We start from the raw sequence: 22224 nt of genomic DNA, 5'->3' as shown, positions 1-22224 counted from the left end.
CCACCGTCAGGGGAGGGGTGTGTCGCGGCCGTCGGGGGAGGTGGCGGAATCGTTGTGAGGGGAGGCGGATGTCGCCGCCGCCAGGGGAAATGGGTGTATTCGTCGTCAGGGGAGATGGATGTGGACGTCGTCAGGGGAGGGGGGTGTCGCCGCCGTCTGGGGAGGTGGATGTGGCCGCCGTCAGGGAGCAGGTGGGTGTGGGCGCCGTTACGGGGAAGGTTGGGGTGGTCGCCATCAGGGGGGGCGAATGGGCCGTCGTCGTCCGGGGCAGGTTTGGGGGTAGCTGTCATGGGAGCTGAGTGGGATTACGTGGAGATAGGCAGGGATGGATCGCATTGGAGTGAGATGGCGTGATTTGAAAAGACCGACCAATGCAGATGATGCGTTTCTGCGCTCAGCCTTGGTGGCACTGCTCATATTATGATTGACTAGAATGAATTATCAAAAATATTTATAGGAAGTAAGCGGAGATCGAATTGGGAGATAGTCTTTCCGTATTTACTCGGTCGTTTCCGTTGCTATCCCCATGGTTACTGTATAGCACTAATATGTGCGTTGTCAATTGACAACTGTTCAAAAGGTCTAGTGACGGTCTAATTGTCTATCCTCTGCTCTCGCACCCCTGTCCCTTCACCTACATCCGTAGCTCCTCGGCCCCTCTCACCCACTTCCTCTCTTCTGCTCTCGCACCCCCGTCCCGTCACCTACCTCCATATCTCCTCAGCCCCTCTCACAAACTTCCTCTCTCGTCGACGACGAGTGTCAACTTGGACCACCTGTTGCATGACAGTGATGACGACAGACGTCCATGACTTTCCCCTGCCCATGACCGACACACAGCAGAAATAGGAGATGAATGTCAGACAAAAGAAAGGGCGGAAGTGGTGTGCGTACCTCTGTCATGGATGATTACATAAATGTCCATGCGTGCGGTTGTGAAATACGCGAGGCCATCGCGCGCTCTTTTCGTCGCAAAAGAGTTGTCCGCGGCAATTTGCGTTTTGGGTAGTACATGAAAGTGGCGGGAACCAAAATGATCCATGGACAAGTGGAGAGCGATGGGGCGACGGTGGCGACGGTGGCGCTCAAGGCCGGACCAGACATGCCAGGAATTTTTTGGCACGTGTACAACGTGGGGGATAGATCGGGTCTATCCCAGGGTCTATTTCATGGTTTGAATAGATCCTGCGATAGACCCACGGTATTTTTAGATAGGGATAGACCCAAAAAAAGTTGAACAAGTGAAGACGAAATTGTCGAATGGGTCTAAAATTCATGGGCCATAGATCATTAGACCCAAAAACGTCAACCGGTGGAGATGCTCTAAGCCGCAACTTTCTACTAGAAAGTAGCAGAAAGTGGCAGCTTATGTATGCACTTATGTGCATTACTGTAATGTTAGTGTAGTGTACAGTATGTAGGTATCCTTGTCAAGCCAAATCCACCAATAGGGTACACATACGAATTACAGTTTCCCCTCTGACTACTCGTAGGCGGTTATTTCATTCTCGCCGTCGCTTGCATACAACGGCGCCCTGTGCAATGTTGTTAAGGTTACAGTAACACATAATACCCTTTCTGTCTGTGGTGCAAGATCGATACCTTCCGTTTACTGATGCCTATCGTGTCTCTACCTTATAAGGGAATGGGAGGGATCAGTGAGACGGCGGTGAATAAAGATGATCTAATTGCGCTGTCGTGCGTGTGCTACGTGTGCACGTATGGCTCTCATGACAGCGGCGGCATGCTGGTGCGGCGTCGGCACTTGTTTGTATGGCTCTCATGACACTCCCCCTGTCGACGGCGCAGCAGTCTTGGCGTCTGCAGTCTGCTGGGTTGTGAGTTGCAGCTTGGGTAGGAGGCGCGTGTATGCTTGGCGCCGGAGGGGTTTTGTGAGGATGTCCGCCAGTTGCTCGTCGGTGGGGACATGGGCGAGGGTGATTGTTCCCTTTTGTGACTGGTGCGTCAGATAGTGGTGACGCAAGTCTATGAATTTTCGCCGCTTTGTCGGTCCTGTGCTGTTCGCAACGTGGATTGCTGACTGATTGTCAATCCTCAGGGGTGTTGGCTTGGTCGACAGTATGTGGATGTCCTTGAGCATGCGTCGGATCCATGTTGTTTGTTGAGCGGCTGCTGTTGCCGCTATGTACTCAGCCTCGCAGGTGGACAGAGCAGTGATGTTTTGCTTGAGGGATCCCCAACAAATCGGTGTTCCGTTGTAGGTGTGTAGGGTCCCTGAGATGGACTTTCTGTCCATTATGTGCGCTGCGAAGTCCGCGTCTGCATAGGAGATGAGAAGGTCCTGTGTCGACTCTTTGCTGGTGGACTTGCCAGCTCGGAAGATGAGGCCTGTCGTGGGGGTACGTTTTAGGTACCGAATCAGTCGCATTAACGCGCTCCAATGCCTCTGTGTCGGCTTGTTGGCCGCGACGGCGAGTCGGTTTGTCAGGAAATATATGTCAGGCCGGGTGGAGTCGGCGACATATCGGAGGTCCCCAATTAGTTGTTGGTATTTTTTGAGGGTTTCCATTTGGATCTCATCGGTGTCCGTTGGTTTGTGAAGCATTACTCCGTCGCAGTACGGAGTTTCCTTGCCGTTGCACTGCGCCATGTCTGTTTGTTCAACTATGTAGTTGATTGCATTAGGCTGGGAGACATGGATGTCTCCATTTGTGCTTCGCTGTACAGTCCATCCTAGGAATGTTTTGTGCTTTCCTAGGCGCTTGATGTTGTACGCTTTGGCTAATGCTTTTGCGAACTCCTCCTTGAGCTCGGCTTTTGACGCGACTACAGTAAAATCATCCATGCTTACTGCGGCCATGATGAGGTTCTTTCCAGTTTTTTTTGACCAAAGGCAGAGGTCAGCTTCGCTTTGTTGGAACTTGCTTTTGCGTAGTAGGGCGAATACTGCTGTCAGGTAGGTGTGTCCTGCAGAGGGCGTCCCATATATGTTCATGTTCAACTTGCCTCCTTGGCATGGGTGCTTGTATGTGCCGTTGAAACGGGGTGGTTGTTTCACGTACACTTGTTCGCTGCCGTTGTGTGCGAATTTCTCATGTAGATATGCTGACTTGATATCGATGTGCTCTATGTGCATGCGGTGTGTTGCTGCTATGCCGAACAGTGTCCTTACAGTTGTTTTATCCGCCATATAAGTTGTCGTTTTGGCAGGGTCAAAGTGCTTGTGTGGCACCATCTTGTCTCCGCGTGCTGAGCATCGCGCTTTTCTCGATGCTATTTCTCCTGCGCTGTTTCTCTTGTATCGGTATCCCATTTTTAGAGGTATGAGTTTTACTTTTTTGGGGAGGTTGGCATCTGGTGTCCATTGTACGACGTTCATTTTGTCTAGGTTTTCCAATTCCTCGGTGTGTGCCTTTTCCCACTCTGCTGCGTCGGGATATTTTTTGGCTTGGGTTGTGCTGGCAGGGGCTGGTGTTGTGCGTGTCACTCGTGTGGGTGTGCGGTGTGGAGTAAACGCCTTCCTTGCGTGTGTGCATGACGCTGCGGGGTCATTTGCTCTGTGGTAGGGTTGGAAGTTGACACAGCGCATTCTTCGAGGCTTGTTGGTTTTTGTTTCGAGTACCATGATGTGGTGCTCATCTATCCCATGTAAGTATCTGGCGGGGGTGGCTCTTGGGGCGAGTTTGGATATTTGTTTCCTGTTGGCCAGTTCGGGGATTGTCCCTAGTTGCCCGAATAGGAGAAATTGGGGGACTCTGGGGGTGGTGTTGGTCCACGTTGTGAATGGCAGAGAGTTGGTGGAGTGGTGTAGTATGTTATTATACTTGAATGCTGCGTCTCTGACGGCGTCTTCCCAGTGAGTTTTGGGGAGACCACTGTGGTGCAGCGCTGCTCTTGCAGAATTCATCAGGGTTCCGTTGATCCTCTCTGCTATGCCGTTCTGTTGGGGTGTGTGCGGCACTGTAGTGCTGTGCATGACATTTTGTGAGCGATACATTCTGGTCGCATATTTGGATATATATTCTTTAGCGTTGTCCGTGTGTAACAGCTTGGGCTTGCATCTATTCCTTTGTTTGAGTGCTGTAAGTATTTTGTTCAGTCGGTGCGGTGTCTCAGCTCGTGATTCCAAGAAGTCGACAATGAGGTATCTTGATTTCGTGTCAATTATCGTGAGTATGTACTTGTTTCCTTGGCGTGAGGGCGGGTTGAACGGTCCGCATATGTCACTGCTGAACGCTGCTCCTACTGGGTATCTGTGTGTGGTTGGGTAGTGCGGGGCCGGTTGTTGTTTCGCGGCTGCGCAGCTTGAGCAGGTCATGCGTGGGGGTCTTTGTCTCAATGTGGGTGGGAGGTTGGGCAACAGGCCGAGCTTTGCCATTTTTTGAAGCGTGGCGGGGCGTATGTGATTGAATATCACATGGTAATGGTGGAAGTCCCGTTCGACTGCGGGGTGTGCCGGAGTGTACGGCGGTGGCGCGGGGTTGTGCGCTACATGCAGAGGTATTCTTTTTACTGTCGGCGCCACTTGTCCGAGTGTTGGTATGCTGCTTGGTGTAGGTTTGGCCGTCGTCCTATTTTTTTGGGCTTTCGGTGCTTTCGTGGGCGTAATTTGTCTTGCGGGGGCGGTCCTTGCTGCCATAATATTTCCTTTCTCCTTGGGTACTTGCAGGTAGTACATTCCCTTGGAGAATTTTGCTTTGGCTACAGTCTGCGGTGGGCTTATGCTCGTATCTAGGATGAGTGCTTGTGTGGGTGTGAATCTGACTTCTCCCCATTGCACTGCAATGTCGTGTACGGAGAGCAAGTTGGCGCGCAGTGCGGGGTTGGCAATGGCAGGGATCCGTATCTGTCTATTCGTGCCGGTCGGGATGTGGAGCATCCCCTTATGTGTGGCGGGAGGGGTTGTGTTGGTGGCCGTGTTAGTGCGTATTATTCGGTGTAGTGGCCTCATGTGGCGTGTTGGTTTTCTGACATGAGACGGGTGGGCTCCTGAGTCGAGAGCATAATGCTTACATTCAGGTTCTTCCTCCTCGAGGGCCTGGTATACAGTGCTGTCGTCATACTCGTCGTCGGCGTTGGCGAGTTGTCCTGTGGTGGTCTGGCGCTGCGGATGGGTGCTGCGCGCGGGAGGCCGCTTGTGGTTAATGGGGGTGGTCCATTGCTTACTGCGGGGCATTGGGGTCGCCGTGCCTTGGTGAGGCAGAGGATTTTGGCGGGGCGGATCGGTGCGCCATTGGGCTTGCCGTAGTTGGTACGGGGCGCCTCTTCCTGGCCTTCTGCCGCGTGAGCGGGGTGGCGGGGGCGGGGTGTTGATCTCTGGTACCCATGGCGTCGGGTGGGGCATGCCTTGTGGTTCTTGGTCGCGGTTGGCCTTCTTTTCTTCGTCTCGCACTTGTACTGCCTTCAGGCGTTGTGCGAGATTATTGATGTTGGTGGGGACTGTGTTGTTTGCGATCCACATGTCCGCAAGGTGGCGGAGTGACGGGTGCGAGCTGAGGCCGTTGATTATGAATTCAATGGTGACTGCTTCATCTTGCTGGATGCTGGGGTATCGGGCCATTCTCATTTTCATCCGGATTTTCCTGTGTTTTGCGATGTAGTCTTCGATGTCTCCCCCTGCCGTCAGCTTGGTTCGCTGGGCTTCTTGTTTTAGGATGAGGTGCGTAGTCGGGGTGGAGTCCGTGAAGTGGGCCGTGATTTCGGCAACCAGTTGTTGCGGTGTGACGGTGGACTCTAGGTCTATCGTACTTGCTAGATCGGATGGCAGGCTTGTCATTATGGTCATGCGCAAGAATGCGCATTTTCTCCTGTAGATGTGATGCTGCTCGCTTGTGATGGGCGGCGGTGGTGCATCAAGGGCTGCCTCGACATTGTTGATGATCGCGATGTCTTGCAATGTTTGTTTCCATATGCCGTAATTGGTCCCGTCGCTGAGGAGAGCGGGGAGGTGACCAAGCATTTTTGTGTCGATCGACGGAGTTATGGGTTCCATTTCTTGCGTTGAAGACTTGGCGATCGGGGTGGGCTCGACGCGGTGTTGCGGAGCTGTGGTTTCCTGCTCTACGGTGGTGGTCGGAGCGGTTTCTTCGGGCTCTACGACGGTGGCCGGAGCGCTTACAAGGGCCTCTACGCGCGTGCGCGGACTTAGTACGGGGGCGACGGGGCTGGTGGGTGCCGTGGTGTTGTCGTCTTGACCTGGTCCGGGGCGGTATTCGAGGTGCCTTTGATCGTCTTGCAGTGGGGCGATTTTCGGGTCCATAACCTGTGGTGCAAGATCGATACCTTCCGTTTACTGATGCCTATCGTGTCTCTACCTTATAAGGGAATGGGAGGGATCAGTGAGACGGCGGTGAATAAAGATGATCTAATTGCGCTGTCGTGCGTGTGCTACGTGTGCACGTATGGCTCTCATGACATTCACCTCCACACGCGCACAGTACAGTACATGGCTGTGATTGCCATGTACTGTACCAAGGGTACTGTGTCAGGTGTTCGAGATCCGGATGTGAAACGTGTCCACGTCGAGAACACGCCCCCTGGGTACGTGCACTTACGACATATTTTTGCCGACATTTTGGCCCTCTCCCATGAATTCCCATTCTCTGTAATCTGTAATCTCCCACCATCCCTACTGTCCCTGGCATCTCCAATCTTTCCACGCTCTCCGCGCTCTCGCTCTCCGCGCTCTCCGCGCTCTCGCTCTCCGCGCTCTCCGCGCTCTCGCTCTCCGCGCTCTCCGCGCTCTCCGCGCTCTCCGCCGCTGCTGGGAGAGGAGCCTCGGTGCGCCGGTGCGTGTCTGCATTTTTTAAGTGTGAAAGGTGTTTCGGCCGGGAGTCTGGAGGTGGAGGTATGTTTATCGATTCTACATTCCGGGTGTGTTGCGCTCCCGATCCGGTTTCCAGCACGAGTTGGGCGGGTTGGGCGGGATGTGGGCGGTGCGGAACGTTAACTGGAGAAATTGGGGGTTAGGTTGTAGGGTATTGGAATCAATTTAATTGTGAGCGGTGACCATGATGTGGGGCTTGTGAGAAAGGTCATATGCGAAGCATGTTCTTCCGACGGAGTGAATTGAGGGACAAACTGGGGATGCTGGGCGCTGGAAATCATTGCATACTCGTCGACTGAGGAGATGGGAGGGAATGGGGACTGTATTGAAGCACTCGAGGATGTTTGCTCGCCACTTGCGGTTGGAAGGGGAAGGGGCGCGTGGACATTGGGGACATTGGGGGGTGTTCAATGAAATCGATGACAGCGTCACAGAGAGGTGGGAATGGGAGATCGGAAGGGGACTCTGCTGCGGCAACGGAGGTCGTATTAGGGAGAGAGCATGCGGAAGAGGGAGAACAGAGGGCCGCAGACGACGATGGTGTGAGAGATCGGAAGAGGAAGTCGGAAGGGGACTGTGCTGCGGCGACAGAGGGTGTATTAGGTAGAGAGCGGGGGTATTCAACGAAAGCGATGGCAGCGTAACTGAGAGGTGGGAAGGGGACTGTGCTGCGGCGACGGAGGGCGTATTAGGGAGAGAGCATGCGGAAGAGGGAGAACAGAGGGCCGTAGACGACGATGGTGTGAGTGCCGGACAATTGGCATGAGACGACGGCAGTAGGTAGGGGGTCAAGGAGGCAAAAGGGGTTGGTGGAGAACGGGCGCGGCACAAGGGGACGGCGCCGTCGAGAGCCAAAACGGGGGCGGGGTTAATGCGAGGTACGGGAGGCGTGTGACTGGCAAGAAACAAGTATCAAAACCGCAGATACCATTCGCCCGTCCGTACCACCCCAAAGGTTAAGTATGCCGCGCCGACAGCCGCCACTCTTCACGCAATCAGCACAACAGCCAGTTGTTATCGTGTGTCATTCTCGGTAACCTTTTGCTTCCGCCTCTGTGTTTCGCAATTTTCCGCGCTTGCAGACTCTACCCTTCTTCCTTTGCTGGCAAACCTTTTCGTGCGAACGAAACGTTTGAAACGTTTAACACCTCTATTCTTACCAATAAAGACTCTTACTACACTGTACCGTACATGTGAAATCTAAACCCAGTTCTTTAATATAACATTCACCTGAGTGCATAAAGAAGAAGACAAAGAAGAAACACCAAACCGCATTTTCAGATCGCTCTTTCTTCTGCCTATATGTCTGCGTGTAAACCGTACCTCTGGCGTGCTTGACCCGGAAGGCCAAGATGGACGTCCTGGAACGTGAGCAAAACGTCTGGGTGCCAGTCCGTTGCCTGCACGGCAAAAAAAGAAGAAACAGTGCCAGTGCGTCGTGTAAATAGGAAAGAAATACAAACAGAAAGAACGAAAAGCGCCGAAAAAACAAGCGGTGACTCGCGTTAGCAACAGCATCTCTCTCAAGCGCTGTTGCGGTAAGTCTCGCAGGCAAGGAGGCCGCCCATTTCACATATGTTCTTTGGTGCGGTCGCCGGGACACCAGTGCGAGACTTACCTTGAATGGAAGCCGAGGTTGAAGCGGTTGTGTCGGAGGTGTCTGTGCGGTCAGTGCGGTCGGTGCGGTGGGTTAAGGTGGATGTCGGGAAGGGAAAGGGAGGCGCACAGTCCGGTGCATCACGTGTGTTTGTTCTGTTGATGTACAGAGGATTTGTCTGAGGGTGGAAGTGAGAGTCGACATTTATCGTAGGAGAGACAGACAGTGAGTGGATGATCTGACGTGCGCATGAGCGCATGAGCGCATGAGCGCATGAGCGCATGAGCGCATGAGCGCAGGCGAGATCGTGATTCAAGCATGATTTCTGCCTGGAAGGACCCTCGGTGCGTGTCTGCATTTGTCAGTAAGTGTGAAACGTGTTTTCAGCCGGACGTCTGGAGGCATGTTCATCGATTCCAGATTCCGGGTGTCTTCCGCTCCCGATCCCGGTTTCTAGGGTCCGAAACCCCTCGACAAATGACGTCACTGCGCGCCATACGGGACAGATCCAACCAATTAAATGCATACGATCGATTTGCATTCCGCCTCCCCTGATTCCACGCATTTCGCTGGTCCCGCTGCTTCCTGTCGCGGACTTCGGAACGCCACATTTTGGGCTGTGTACTACGGGGGAGGGTAAAAACGTGAGGATGTGGGGACGTGGAGACGTGGGAACGTGGGGACGTGGGAACGTGGGGACGTGGGAACGTGGGGACGTGGGAACGTGGGGACGTGGGGACGTCATCGCTAACGCCTCGGGCTGCTGTGCGTGCCGGGAAGCCGAGATGGCAGGCAGTAGGGAGCGTAGCGGGTGAGGGAGGTCTGAGGGAGGTCTCGTGAGCAAGAGGCAGTGTGCAGGAGGGGGAGGCAGCGGGAAGACGTTGGAAGGGCGAAAGGCTTAGTTTTAGAGTATTTGGATTGCGTAATGTGTAAAAGGAATATGTTTAGCGAGAGGAGAGAGAAAAGTGTTTGTCGCTAAGACCCGTGCGCGTTTGAGGTTGGTGAGGAGAGGAGGAACAATACAAATACAATACAAATACAATACAAATACAATAAAAAGGCAATAGAAAGAAAGCAGAAAGAGAATAGAAAGAGAACAGAAAGAAGTAGGAAGAAAGTAGGAAGAAAGTAGGAAGAAAGTAGGAAGAAAGTAGGAAGAAAGTAGGAAGAAAGTAAAAAAAAGAAAGTAAGAAGAAAGTAGGAAGAAAGTAAAAAAAAGAAAGTAACTAAGTAACTAGGTAAGTGGCTCAACCAACTTGGGCACGCAACCAAGTTGGGCACCGGGCGGGAATCGAACCCAGGGCCTCGCAGGCGCAGAGTGTCAACTGCACCACCAGCAACCGGTTGTCCACTCTGCCACGAACTCCTCTCACCCAAACAGCGGACTCTGCGGCGACACAGTGTGGATACCAACGGTATTTAAAGGTATGCATTTGTCCTCGCAATCAACATTGCTTCTATAATTTGAAGGTTGTCCGCGGCTTGCATGTTACAGTGAATTGAACAAGTAAAAAACTCGCTTCTGCGTGTGAGCGATCATCGCTCACCGCACCATTGTGCACTTCGGTTAAACATTACTTTTTTAAAAGTAGGTACCTTCACCTCCACACGCGCACAGTACAGTACATGGCTGTGATTGCCATGTACTGTACCAAGGGTACTGTGTCAGGTGTTCGAGATCCGGATGTGAAACGTGTCCACGTCGAGAACACGCCCCCTGGGTACGTGCACTTACGACATATTTTTGCCGACATTTTGGCCCTCTCCCATGAATTCCCATTCTCTGTAATCTTCCACGCTCTCCGCGCTCTCCGCGCTCTCGCTCTCCGCGCTCTCCGCGCTCTCCTCTCCGCGCTCTCCGCGCTCTCGCTCTCCGCGCTCTCCGCGCTCTCGCTCTCCGCGCTCTCCGCGCTCTCGCTCTCCCCGCTGTCTGCATTTTTTAAGTGTGAAAGGTGTTTCGGCCGGGAGTCTGGAGGTGGAGGTATTTCGGCCGGGAGTCTGGAGGTGGAGGTATGTTTATCGATTCTACATTCCGGGTGTGTTGCGCTCCCGATCCGGTTTCCAGCACGAGTTGGGCGGGTTGGGCGGGATGTGGGCGGTGCGGAACGTTAACTGGAGAAATTGGGGGTTAGGTTGTAGGGTATTGGAATCAATTTAATTGTGAGCGGTGACCATGATGTGGGGCTTGTGAGAAAGGTCATATGCGAAGCATGTTCTTCCGACGGAGTGAATTGAGGGACAAACTGGGGATGCTGGGCGCTGGAAATCATTGCATACTCGTCGACTGAGGAGATGGGAGGGAATGGGGACTGTATTGAAGCACTCGAGGATGTTTGCTCGCCACTTGCGGTTGGAAGGGGAAGGGGCGCGTGGACATTGGGGACATTGGGGGGTGTTCAATGAAATCGATGACAGCGTCACAGAGAAGTGGGAAGGGGAGATCGGAAGAGGACTCTGCTGCGGCGACGGAGGTCGTATTAGGGAGAGAGCATGCGGAAGAGGGAGAACAGAGGGCCGCAGACGACGATGGTGTGAGAGATCGGAAGGGGAAGTCGGAAGGGGACTGTGCTGCGGCGACAGAGGGTGTATTAGGTAGAGAGCGGGGGTATTCAACGAAAGCGATGGCAGCGTAACTGAGAGGTGGGAAGGGGACTGTGCTGCGGCGACGGAGGGCGTATTAGGGAGAGAGCATGCGGAAGAGGGAGAACAGAGGGCCGTAGACGACGATGGTGTGAGTGCCGGACAATTGGCATGAGACGACGGCAGTAGGTAGGGGGTCAAGGAGGCAAAAGGGGTTGGTGGAGAACGGGCGCGGCACAAGGGGACGGCGCCGTCGAGAGCCAAAACGGGGGCGGGGTTAATGCGAGGTACGGGAGGCGTGTGACTGGCAAGAAACAAGTATCAAAACCGCAGATACCATTCGCCCGTCCGTACCACCCCAAAGGTTAAGTATGCCGCGCCGACAGCCGCCACTCTTCACGCAATCAGCACAACAGCCAGTTGTTATCGTGTGTCATTCTCGGTAACCTTTTGCTTCCGCCTCTGTGTTTCGCAATTTTCCGCGCTTGCAGACTCTACCCTTCTTCCTTTGCTGGCAAACCTTTTCGTGCGAACGAAACGTTTGAAACGTTTAACACCTCTATTCTTACCAATAAAGACTCTTACTACACTGTACCGTACATGTGAAATCTAAACCCAGTTCTTTAATATAACATTCACCTGAGTGCATAAAGAAGAAGAGAAAGAAGAAACACCAAACCGCATTTTCAGATCGCTCTTTCTTCTGCCTATATGTCTGCGTGTAAACCGTACCTCTGGCGTGCTTGACCCGGAAGGCCAAGATGGACGTCCTGGAACGTGAGCAAAACGTCTGGGTGCCAGTCCGTTGCCTGCACGGCAAAAAAAGAAGAAACAGTGCCAGTGCGTCGTGTAAATAGGAAAGAAATACAAACAGAAAGAACGAAAAGCGCCGAAAAAACAAGCGGTGACTCGCGTTAGCAACAGCATCTCTCTCAAGCGCTGTTGCGGTAAGTCTCGCAGGCAAGGAGGCCGCCCATTTCACATATGTTCTTTGGTGCGGTCGCCGGGACACCAGTGCGAGACTTACCTTTCAAAAGAGAGGACTCGTATTCGTGAACCACGGCCCAAACAGAATGGAAGCCGAGGTTGAAGCGGTTGTGTCGGAGGTGTCTGTGCGGTCAGTGCGGTCGGTGCGGTGGGTTAAGCATCACGTGTGTTTGTTCTGTTGATGTACAGAGGTGCATTTGTCTGAGGGTGGAAAAGTGAGAGTCGACATTTATCGTAGGAGAGACAGACAGTGAGTGGATGATCTGACGTGCGCAGTGAGTGGATGATCTGACGTGCGCATGAGCGCATGAGCGCAGGCGAGATCGTGATTCAAGCATGATTTCTGCCTGGAAGGACCCTCGGTGCGTGTCTGCATTTGTCAGTAAGTGTGAAACGTGTTTTCAGCCGGACGTCTGGAGGCATGTTCATCGATTCCAGATTCCGGGTGTCTTCCGCTCCCGATCCCGGTTTCTAGGGTCCGAAACCCCTCGACAAATGACGTCACTGCGCGCCATACGGGACAGATCCAACCAATTAAATGCATACGATCGATTTGCATTCCGCCTCCCCTGATTCCACGCATTTCGCTGGTCCCGCTGCTTCCTGTCGCGGACTTCGGAACGCCACATTTTGGGCTGTGTACTACGGGGGAGGGTAAAAACGTGAGGATGTGGGGACGTGGAGACGTGGGAACGTGGGGACGTGGGAACGTGGGGACGTGGGAACGTGGGGACGTGGGAACGTGGGGACGTGGGAACGTGGGGACGTGGGGACGTCATCGCTAACGCCTCGGGCTGCTGTGCGTGCCGGGAAGCCGAGATGGCAGGCAGTAGGGAGCGTAGCGGGTGAGGGAGGTCTCGTGAGCAAGAGGCAGTGTGCAGGATGATGGATTTGGGGGGGGGGGGGGAGCGGGAAGACGTTGGAAGGGCGAAAGGCTTAGTTTTAGAGTATTTGGATTGCGTAATGTGTAAAAGGAATATGTTTAGCGAGAGGAGAGAGAAAAGTGTTTGTCGCTAAGACCCGTGCGCGTTTGAACTCGATCGAAACGGAGACGAACAAGTAGATGAACATAGACAAGACGAGGTTGGTGAGGAGAGGAGGAACAATACAAATACAATACAAATACAATAAAAAGGCAATAGAAAGAAAGCAGAAAGAGAACAGAAAGAAAGCAGAAAGAAGTAGGAAGAAAGTAGGAAGAAAGTAGGAAGAAAGTAGGAAGAAAGTAAAAAAGAAAGTAACTAAGTAACTAGGTAAGCTACGAATTTTGCCCGGGCCAACTTGGTTGGGTGCCCAAGTGGCTCAACCAACTTGGGCACGCAACCAAGTTGGGCACCGGGCGGGAATCGAACCCAGGGCCTCGCAGGCGCAGAGTGTCAACTGCACCACCAGTAACCGGTTGTCCACTCTGCCACGAACTCCTCTCACCCAAACAGCGGACTCTGCGGCGACACAGTGTGGATACCAACGGTATTTAAAGGTATGCATTTGTCCTCGCAATCAACATTGCTTCTATAATTTGAAGGTTGTCCGCGGCTTGCATGTTACAGTGAATTGAACAAGTAAAAAACTCGCTTCTGCGTGTGAGCGATCATCGCTCACCGCACCATTGTGCACTTTGGTTAAACATTACTTTTTTAAAAGTAGGTACCTTCACCTCCACACGCGCACAGTACAGTACATGGCTGTGATTGCCATGTACTGTACCAAGGGTACTGTGTCAGGTGTTCGAGATCCGGATGTGAAACGTGTCCACGTCGAGAACACGCCCCCTGGGTACGTGCACTTACGACCAATCTTTCCACGCTCTCCGCGCTCTCCGCGCTCTCGCTCTCCGCGCTCTCCGCGCTCTCGCTCTCCGCGCTCTCCGCGCTCCAATCTTTCCACGCTCTCCGCGCTCTCCGCGCTCTCGCTCTCCGCGCTCTCCGCGCTCTCGCTCTCCGCGCTCTCCGCATTTTTTAAGTGTGAAAGGTGTTTCGGCCGGGAGTCTGGAGGTGGAGGTATGTTTATCGATTCTACATTCCGGGTGTGTTGCGCTCCCGATCCGGTTTCCAGCACGGGTTGGGCGGGTTGGGCGGGATGTGGGCGGTGCTACATTCCGGGTGTGTTGCGCTCCCGATCCGGTTTCCAGCACGGGTTGGGCGGGTTGGGCGGGATGTGGGCGGTGCGGAACTTGTGAGAAAGGTCATATGCGAAGCATGTTCTTCCGACGGAGTGAATTGAGGGACAAACTGGGGATGCTGGGCGCTGGAAATCATTGCATACTCGTCGACTGAGGAGATGGGAGGGAATGGGGACTGTATTGAAGCACTCGAGGATGTTTGCTCGCCACTTGCGGTTGGAAGGGGAAGGGGCGCGTGGACATTGGGGACATTGGGGGGTGTTCAATGAAATCGATGACAGCGTCACAGAGAAGTGGGAAGGGGAGATCGGAAGAGGACTCTGCTGCGGCGACGGAGGTCGTATTAGGGAGAGAGCATGCGGAAGAGGGAGAACAGATTGAAGCACTCGAGGATGTTTGCTCGCCACTTGCGGTTGGAAGGGGAAGGGGCGCGTGGACATTGGGGACATTGGGGGGTGTTCAATGAAATCGATGACAGCGTCACAGAGAGGTGGGAAGGGGAGATCGGAAGGGGACTCTGCTGCGGCAACGGAGGTCGTATTAGGGAGAGAGCATGCGGAAGAGGGAGAACAGAGGGCCGTAGACGACGATGGTGTGAGTGCCGGACAATTGGCATGAGACGACGGCAGTAGGTAGGGGGTCAAGGAGGCAAAAGGGGTTGGTGGAGAACGGGCGCGGCACAAGGGGACGGCGCCGTCGAGAGCCAAAACGGGGGCGGGGTTAATGCGAGGTACGGGAGGCGTGTGACTGGCAAGAAACAAGTATCAAAACCGCAGATACCATTCGCCCGTCCGTACCACCCCAAAGGTTAAGTATGCCGCGCCGACAGCCGCCACTCTTCACGCAATCAGCACAACAGCCAGTTGTTATCGTGTGTCATTCTCGGTAACCTTTTGCTTCCGCCTCTGTGTTTCGCAATTTTCCGCGCTTGCAGACTCTACCCTTCTTCCTTTGCTGGCAAACCTTTTCGTGCGAACGAAACGTTTGAAACGTTTAACACCTCTATTCTTACCAATAAAGACTCTTACTACACTGTACCGTACATGTGAAATCTAAACCCAGTTCTTTAATATAACATTCACCTGCGTGTATAAAGAAGAAGAGAAAGAAGAAACACCAAACCGCATTTTCAGATCGCTCTTTCTTCTGCCTATATGTCTGCGTGTAAACCGTACCTCTGGCGTGCTTGACCCGGAAGGCCAAGATGGACGTCCTGGAACGTGAGCAAAACGTCTGGGTGCCAGTCCGTTGCCTGCACGGCAAAAAAAGAAGAAACAGTGCCAGTGCGTCGTGTAAATAGGAAAGAAATACAAACAGAAAGAACGAAAAGCGCCGAAAAAACAAGCGGTGACTCGCGTTAGCAACAGCATCTCTCTCAAGCGCTGTTGCGGTAAGTCTCGCAGGCAAGGAGGCCGCCCATTTCACATATGTTCTTTGGTGCGGTCGCCGGGACACCAGTGCGAGACTTACCTTTCAAAAGAGAGGACTCGTATTCGTGAACCACGGCCCAAACAGAATGGAAGCCGAGGTTGAAGCGGTTGTGTCGGAGGTGTCTGTGCGGTCAGTGCGGTCGGTGCGGTGGGTTAAGGTGGATGTCGGGAAGGGAAAGGGAGGCGCGCAGTCCGGTGCATCACGTGTGTTTGTTCTGTTGATGTACAGAGGTGCATTTGTCTGAGGGTGGAAGTGAGAGTCGACATTTATCGTAGGAGAGACAGACCGTGAGTGGATGATCTGACGTGCGCATGAGCGCATGAGCGCATGAGCGCAGGTGAGATCGTGATTCAAGCATGATTTCTGCCTGGAAGGACCCTCGGTGCGTGTCTGCATTTGTCAGTAAGTGTGAAACGTGTTTTCAGCCGGACGTCTGGAGGCGGACGTCTGGAGGCATGTTCATCGATTCCAGATTCCGGGTGTCTTCCGCTCCCGATCCCGGTTTCTAGGGTCCGAAACCCCTCGACAAATGACGTCACTGCGCGCCATACGGGACAGATCCAACCAATTAAATGCATACGATCGATTTGCATTCCGCCTCCCCTGATTCCACGCATTTCGCTGGTCCCGCTGCTTCCTGTCGCGGACTTCGGAACGCCACATTTTGGGCTGTGTACTACGGGGGAGGGTAAAAGGGTAAAAACGTGAGGATGTGGGGACGTGGAGACGTGGGAACGTGGGGACGTGGGAACGTGGGGACGTGGGAACGTGGGGACGTGGGGACGTCATCGCTAACGCCTCGGGCTGCTGTGCGTGCCGGGAAGCCGAGATGGCAGGCAGTAGGGAGCGTAGCGGGTGAGGGAGGTCTCGTGAGCAAGAGGCAGTGTGCAGGATGATGGATTTGGGGGGGGGGGGGGAGGCAGCGGGAAGACGTTGGAAGGGCGAAAGGCTTAGTTTTAGAGTATTTGGATTGCGTAATGTGTAAAAGGAATAGGTTTAGCGAGAGGAGAGAGAAAAGTGTTTGTCGCTAAGACCCGTGCGCGTTTGAACTCGATCGAAACGGAGACGAACAAGTAGATGAACATAGACAAGACGAGGTTGGTGAGGAGAGGAGGAACAATACAAATACAATACAAATACAATAAAAAGGCAATAGAAAGAAAGCAGAAAGAGAACAGAAAGAGAACAGAAAGAAAGCAGAAAGAAGTAGGAAGAAAGTAGGAAGAAAGTAGGAAGAAAGTAGGAAGAAAGTAAAAAAAAGAAAGTAACTAAGTAACTAGGTAAGTGTGGTGCAAGATCGATACCTTCCGTTTACTGATGCCTATCGTGTCTCTACCTTATAAGGGAATGGGAGGGATCAGTGAGACGGCGGTGAATAAAGATGATCTAATTGCGCTGTCGTGCGTGTGCTACGTGTGCACGTATGGCTCTCATGACAGCGGCGGCATGCTGGTGCGGCGTCGGCACTTGTTTGTATGGCTCTCATGACACTCCCCCTGTCGACGGCGCAGCAGTCTTGGCGTCTGCAGTCTGCTGGGTTGTGAGTTGCAGCTTGGGTAGGAGGCGCGTGTATGCTTGGCGCCGGAGGGGTTTTGTGAGGATGTCCGCCAGTTGCTCGTCGGTGGGGACATGGGCGAGGGTGATTGTTCCCTTTTGTGACTGGTGCGTCAGATAGTGGTGACGCAAGTCTATGAATTTTCGCCGCTTTGTCGGTCCTGTGCTGTTCGCAACGTGGATTGCTGACTGATTGTCAATCCTCAGGGGTGTTGGCTTGGTCGACAGCATGTGGATGTCCTTGAGCATGCGTCGGATCCATGTTGTTTGTTGAGCGGCTGCTGTTGCCGCTATGTACTCAGCCTCGCAGGTGGACAGAGCAGTGATGTTTTGCTTGAGGGATCCCCAACAAATCGGTGTTCCATTGTAGGTGTGTAGGGTCCCTGAGATGGACTTTCTGTCCATTATGTCCGCTGCGAAGTCCGCGTCTGCATAGGAGATGAGAAGGTCCTGTGTCGACTCTTTGCTGGTGGACTTGCCAGCTCGGAAGATGAGGCCTGTCGTGGGGGTACGTTTTAGGTACCGAATCAGTCGCATTAACGCGCTCCAATGCCTCTGTGTCGGCTTGTTGGCCGCGACGGCGAGTCGGTTTGTCAGGAAATATATGTCAGGCCGGGTGGAGTCGGCGACATATCGGAGGTCCCCAATTAGTTGTTGGTATTTTTTGAGGGTTTCCATTTGGATCTCATCGGTGTCCGTTGGTTTGTGAAGCATTACTCCGTCGCAGTACGGAGTTTCCTTGCCGTTGCACTGCGCCATGTCTGCTTGTTCAACTATGTAGTTGATTGCATTAGGCTGGGAGACATGGATGTCTCCATTTGTGCTTCGCTGTACAGTCCATCCTAGGAATGTTTTGTGCTCTCCTAGGCGCTTGATGTTGTACGCTTTGGCTAATGCTTTTGCGAACTCCTCCTTGAGCTCGGCTTTTGACGCGACGACAGTAAAATCATCCATGCTTACTGCGGCCATGATGAGGTTCTTTCCAGTTTTTTTTGACCAAAGGCAGAGGTCAGCTTCGCTTTGTTGGAACTTGCTTTTGCGTAGTAGGGCGAATACTGCTGTCAGGTAGGTGTGTCCTGCAGAGGGCGTCCCATATATGTTCATGTTCAACTTGCCTCCTTGGCATGGGTGCTTGTATGTGCCGTTGAAACGGGGTGGTTGTTTCACGTACACTTGTTCGCTGCCGTTGTGTGCGAATTTCTCATGTAGATATGCTGACTTGATATCGATGTGCTCTATGTGCATGCGGTGTGTTGCTGCTATGCCGAACAGTGTCCTTACAGTTGTTTTATCCGCCATATAAGTTGTCGTTTTGGCAGGGTCAAAGTGCTTGTGTGGCACCATCTTGTCTCCGCGTGCTGAGCATCGCGCTTTTCTCGATGCTATTTCTCCTGCGCTGTTTCTCTTGTATCGGTATCCCATTTTTAGAGGTATGAGTTTTACTTTTTTGGGGAGGTTGGCATCTGGTGTCCATTGTACGACGTTCATTTTGTCTAGGTTTTCCAATTCCTCGGTGTGTGCCTTTTCCCACTCTGCTGCGTCGGGATATTTTTTGGCTTGGGTTGTGCTGGCAGGGGCTGGTGTTGTGCGTGTCACTCGTGTGGGTGTGCGGTGTGGAGTAAACGCCTTCCTCGCGTGTGTGCATGACGCTGCGGGGTCATTTGCTCTGTGGTAGGGTTGGAAGTTGACACAGCGCATTCTTCGAGGCTTGTTGGTTTTTGTTTCGAGTACCATGATGTGGTGCTCATCTATCCCATGTAAGTATCTGGCGGGGGTGGCTCTTGGGGCGAGTTTGGATATTTGTTTCCTGTTGGCCAGTTCCGGGATTGTCCCTAGTTGCCCGAATAGGAGAAATTGGGGGACTCTGGGGGTGGTGTTGGTCCACGTTGTGAATGGCAGAGAGTTGGTGGAGTGGTGTAGTATGTTATTATACTTGAATGCTGCGTCTCTGACGGCGTCTTCCCAGTGAGTTTTGGGGAGACCACTGTGGTGCAGCGCTGCTCTTGCAGAATTCATCAGGGTTCCGTTGATCCTCTCTGCTATGCCGTTCTGTTGGGGTGTGTGCGGCACTGTAGTGCTGTGCATGACATTTTGTGAGCGATACATTCTGGTCGCATATTTGGATATATATTCTTTAGCGTTGTCCGTGTGTAACAGCTTGGGCTTGCATCCATTCCTTTGTTTGAGTGCTGTAAGTATTTTGTTCAGTCGGTGCGGTGTCTCAGCTCGTGATTCCAAGAAGTCGACAATGAGGTATCTTGATTTCGTGTCAATTATCGTGAGTATGTACTTGTTTCCTTGGCGTGAGGGCGGGTTGAACGGTCCGCATATGTCACTGCTGAACGCTGCTCCTACTGGGTATCTGTGTGTGGTTGGGTAGTGCGGGGCCGGTTGTTGTTTCGCGGCTGCGCAGCTTGAGCAGGTCATGCGTGGGGGTCTTTGTCTCAATGTGGGTGGGAGGTTGGGCAACAGGCCGAGCTTTGCCATTTTTTGAAGCGTGGCGGGGCGTATGTGATTGAATATCACATGGTAATGGTGGAAGTCCCGTTCGACTGCGGGGTGTGCCGGAGTGTACGGCGGTGGCGCGGGGTTGTGCGCTACATGCAGAGGTATTCTTTTTACTGTCGGCGCCACTTGTCCGAGTGTTGGTATGCTGCTTGGTGTAGGTTTGGCCGTCGTCCTATTTTTTTGGGCTTTCGGTGCTTTCGTGGGCGTAATTTTTCTTGCGGGGGCGGTCCTTGCTGCCATAATATTTCCTTTCTCCTTGGGTACTTGCAGGTAGTACATTCCCTTGGAGAATTTTGCTTTGGCTACAGTCTGCGGTGGGCTTATGCTCGTATCTAGGATGAGTGCTTGTGTGGGTGTGAATCTGACTTCTCCCCATTGCACTGCAATGTCGTGTACGGAGAGCAAGTTGGCGCGCAGTGCGGGGTTGGCAATGGCAGGGATCCGTATCTGTCTATTCGTGCCGGTCGGGATGTGGAGCATCCCCTTATGTGTGGCGGGAGGGGTTGTGTTGGTGGCCGTGTTAGTGCGTATTATTCGGTGTAGTGGCCTCATGTGGCGTGTTGGTTTTCTGACATGAGACGGGTGGGCTCCTGAGTCGAGAGCATAATGCTTACATTCAGGTTCTTCCTCCTCGAGGGCCTGGTATACAGTGCTGTCGTCATACTCGTCGTCGGCGTTGGCGAGTTGTCCTGTGGTGGTCTGGCGCTGCGGATGGGTGCTGCGCGCGGGAGGCCGCTTGTGGTTAATGGGGGTGGTCCATTTCTTACTGCGGGGCATTGGGGTCGCCGTGCCTTGGTGAGGCAGAGGATTTTGGCGGGGCGGATCGGTGCGCCATTGGGCTTGCCGTAGTTGGTACGGGGCGCCTCTTCCTGGCCTTCTGCCGCGTGAGCGGGGTGGCGGGGGCGGGGTGTTGATCTCTGGTACCCATGGCGTCGGGTGGGGCATGCCTTGTGGTTCTTGGTCGCGGTTGGCCTTCTTTTCTTCGTCTCGCACTTGTACTGCCTTCAGGCGTTGTGCGAGATTATTGATGTTGGTGGGGACTGTGTTGTTTGCGATCCACATGTCCGCAAGGTGGCGGAGTGACGGGTGCGAGCTGAGGCCGTTGATTATGAATTCAATGGTGACTGCTTCATCTTGCTGGATGCTGGGGTATCGGGCCATTCTCATTTTCATCCGGATTTTCCTGTGTTTTGCGATGTAGTCTTCGATGTCTCCCCCTGCCGTCAGCTTGGTTCGCTGGGCTTCTTGTTTTAGGATGAGGTGCGTAGTCGGGGTGGAGTCCGTGAAGTGGGCCGTGATTTCGGCAACCAGTTGTTGCGGTGTGACGGTGGACTCTAGGTCTATCGTACTTGCTAGATCGGATGGCAGGCTTGTCATTATGGTCATGCGCAAGAATGCGCATTTTCTCCTGTAGATGTGATGCTGCTCGCTTGTGATGGGCGGCGGTGGTGCATCAAGGGCTGCCTCGACATTGTTGATGATCGCGATGTCTTGCAATGTTTGTTTCCATATGCCGTAATTGGTCCCGTCGCTGAGGAGAGCGGGGAGGTGACCAAGCATTTTTGTGTCGATCGACGGAGTTATGGGTTCCATTTCTTGCGTTGAAGACTTGGCGATCGGGGTGGGCTCGACGCGGTGTTGCGGAGCTGTGGTTTCCTGCTCTACGGTGGTGTCCGGAGCGGTTTCTTCGGGCTCTACGGCGGTGGTCGGAGCGGTTTCTTCGGGCTCTACGACGGTGGCCGGAGCGCTTACAAGGGCCTCTACGCGCGTGCGCGGACTTAGTACGGGGGCGACGGGGCTGGTGGGTGCCGTGGTGTTGTCGTCTTGACCTGGTCCGGGGCGGTATTCGAGGTGCCTTTGATCGTCTTGCAGTGGGGCGATTTTCGGGTCCATAACCTGTGGTGCAAGATCGATACCTTCCGTTTACTGATGCCTATCGTGTCTCTACCTTATAAGGGAATGGGAGGGATCAGTGAGACGGCGGTGAATAAAGATGATCTAATTGCGCTGTCGTGCGTGTGCTACGTGTGCACGTATGGCTCTCATGACATTCACCTCCACACGCGCACAGTACAGTACATGGCTGTGATTGCCATGTACTGTACCAAGGGTACTGTGTCAGGTGTTCGAGATCCGGATGTGAAACGTGTCCACGTCGAGAACACGCCCCCTGGGTACGTGCACTTACGACATATTTTTGCCGACATTTTGGCCCTCTCCCATGAATTCCCATTCTCTGTAATCTCCCACCATCCCTACTGTCCCTGGCATCTCCAATCTTTCCACGCTCTCCGCGCTCTCCGCGCTCTCGCTCTCCGCGCTCTCCGCGCTCTCGCTCTCCGCGCTCTCCGCGCTCTCGCTCTCCGCGCTCTCCGCGCTCTCCGCGCTCTCCGCCGCTGCTGGGAGAGGAGCCTCGGTGCGCCGGTGCGTGTCTGCATTTTTTAAGTGTGAAAGGTGTTTCGGCCGGGAGTCTGGAGGTGGAGGTATGTTTATCGATTCTACATTCCGGGTGTGTTGCGCTCCCGATCCGGTTTCCAGCACGAGTTGGGCGGGTTGGGCGGGATGTGGGCGGTGCGGAACGTTAACTGGAGAAATTGGGGGTTAGGTTGAAGGGTATTGGAATCAATTTAATTGTGAGCGGTGACCATGATGTGGGGC

At 53.5% G+C, this 22224-nt stretch overlaps 5 protein-coding genes; 3 read left to right on the top strand and 2 right to left on the bottom strand.

The window, feature by feature from the left end:
- The first annotated feature begins 7206 nt into the window (after positions 1-7206).
- Positions 7207-7980, top strand: CHC_T00003543001 (hypothetical protein). XM_005714674.1 is given in 2 exon segments: positions 7207-7431; positions 7432-7980. The coding sequence occupies 1 exon segment, from the start codon at positions 7207-7209 to the stop codon at positions 7429-7431; it is 225 nt and encodes a 74-aa protein (XP_005714731.1). The 3' UTR covers positions 7432-7980.
- A 1651-nt stretch (positions 7981-9631) lies between these two features.
- CHC_T00003542001 (hypothetical protein) lies at positions 9632-9817 on the bottom strand. The gene has a single exon (XM_005714673.1). It carries the CDS (start codon positions 9815-9817, stop codon positions 9632-9634), a length of 186 nt encoding a protein of 61 aa, XP_005714730.1.
- A 975-nt stretch (positions 9818-10792) lies between these two features.
- CHC_T00003541001 (hypothetical protein) lies at positions 10793-11566 on the top strand. XM_005714672.1 is given in 2 exon segments: positions 10793-11017; positions 11018-11566. The coding sequence occupies 1 exon segment, from the start codon at positions 10793-10795 to the stop codon at positions 11015-11017; it is 225 nt and encodes a 74-aa protein (XP_005714729.1). The 3' UTR covers positions 11018-11566.
- Positions 11567-13179: 1613 nt separating this feature from the next.
- On the bottom strand, positions 13180-13439 carry CHC_T00003540001 (hypothetical protein). XM_005714671.1 is given in 2 exon segments: positions 13180-13253; positions 13254-13439. The coding sequence occupies 1 exon segment, from the start codon at positions 13437-13439 to the stop codon at positions 13254-13256; it is 186 nt and encodes a 61-aa protein (XP_005714728.1). The 3' UTR covers positions 13180-13253.
- A 1026-nt stretch (positions 13440-14465) lies between these two features.
- Positions 14466-15118, top strand: CHC_T00003539001 (hypothetical protein). XM_005714670.1 is given in 2 exon segments: positions 14466-14705; positions 14706-15118. 1 exon segment carries the CDS (start codon positions 14466-14468, stop codon positions 14703-14705), a length of 240 nt encoding a protein of 79 aa, XP_005714727.1. The 3' UTR covers positions 14706-15118.
- Positions 15119-22224: the final 7106 nt, after the last annotated feature.

This window comes from Chondrus crispus, genomic scaffold (assembly GCF_000350225.1).
Source record: "Chondrus crispus Stackhouse genomic scaffold, scaffold_194, whole genome shotgun sequence".
NCBI lineage: Eukaryota > Rhodophyta > Florideophyceae > Gigartinales > Gigartinaceae > Chondrus > Chondrus crispus.
Note: the sequence above shows the minus strand (reverse complement) of the source record. Positions and strands in the feature narration are given on the sequence as shown.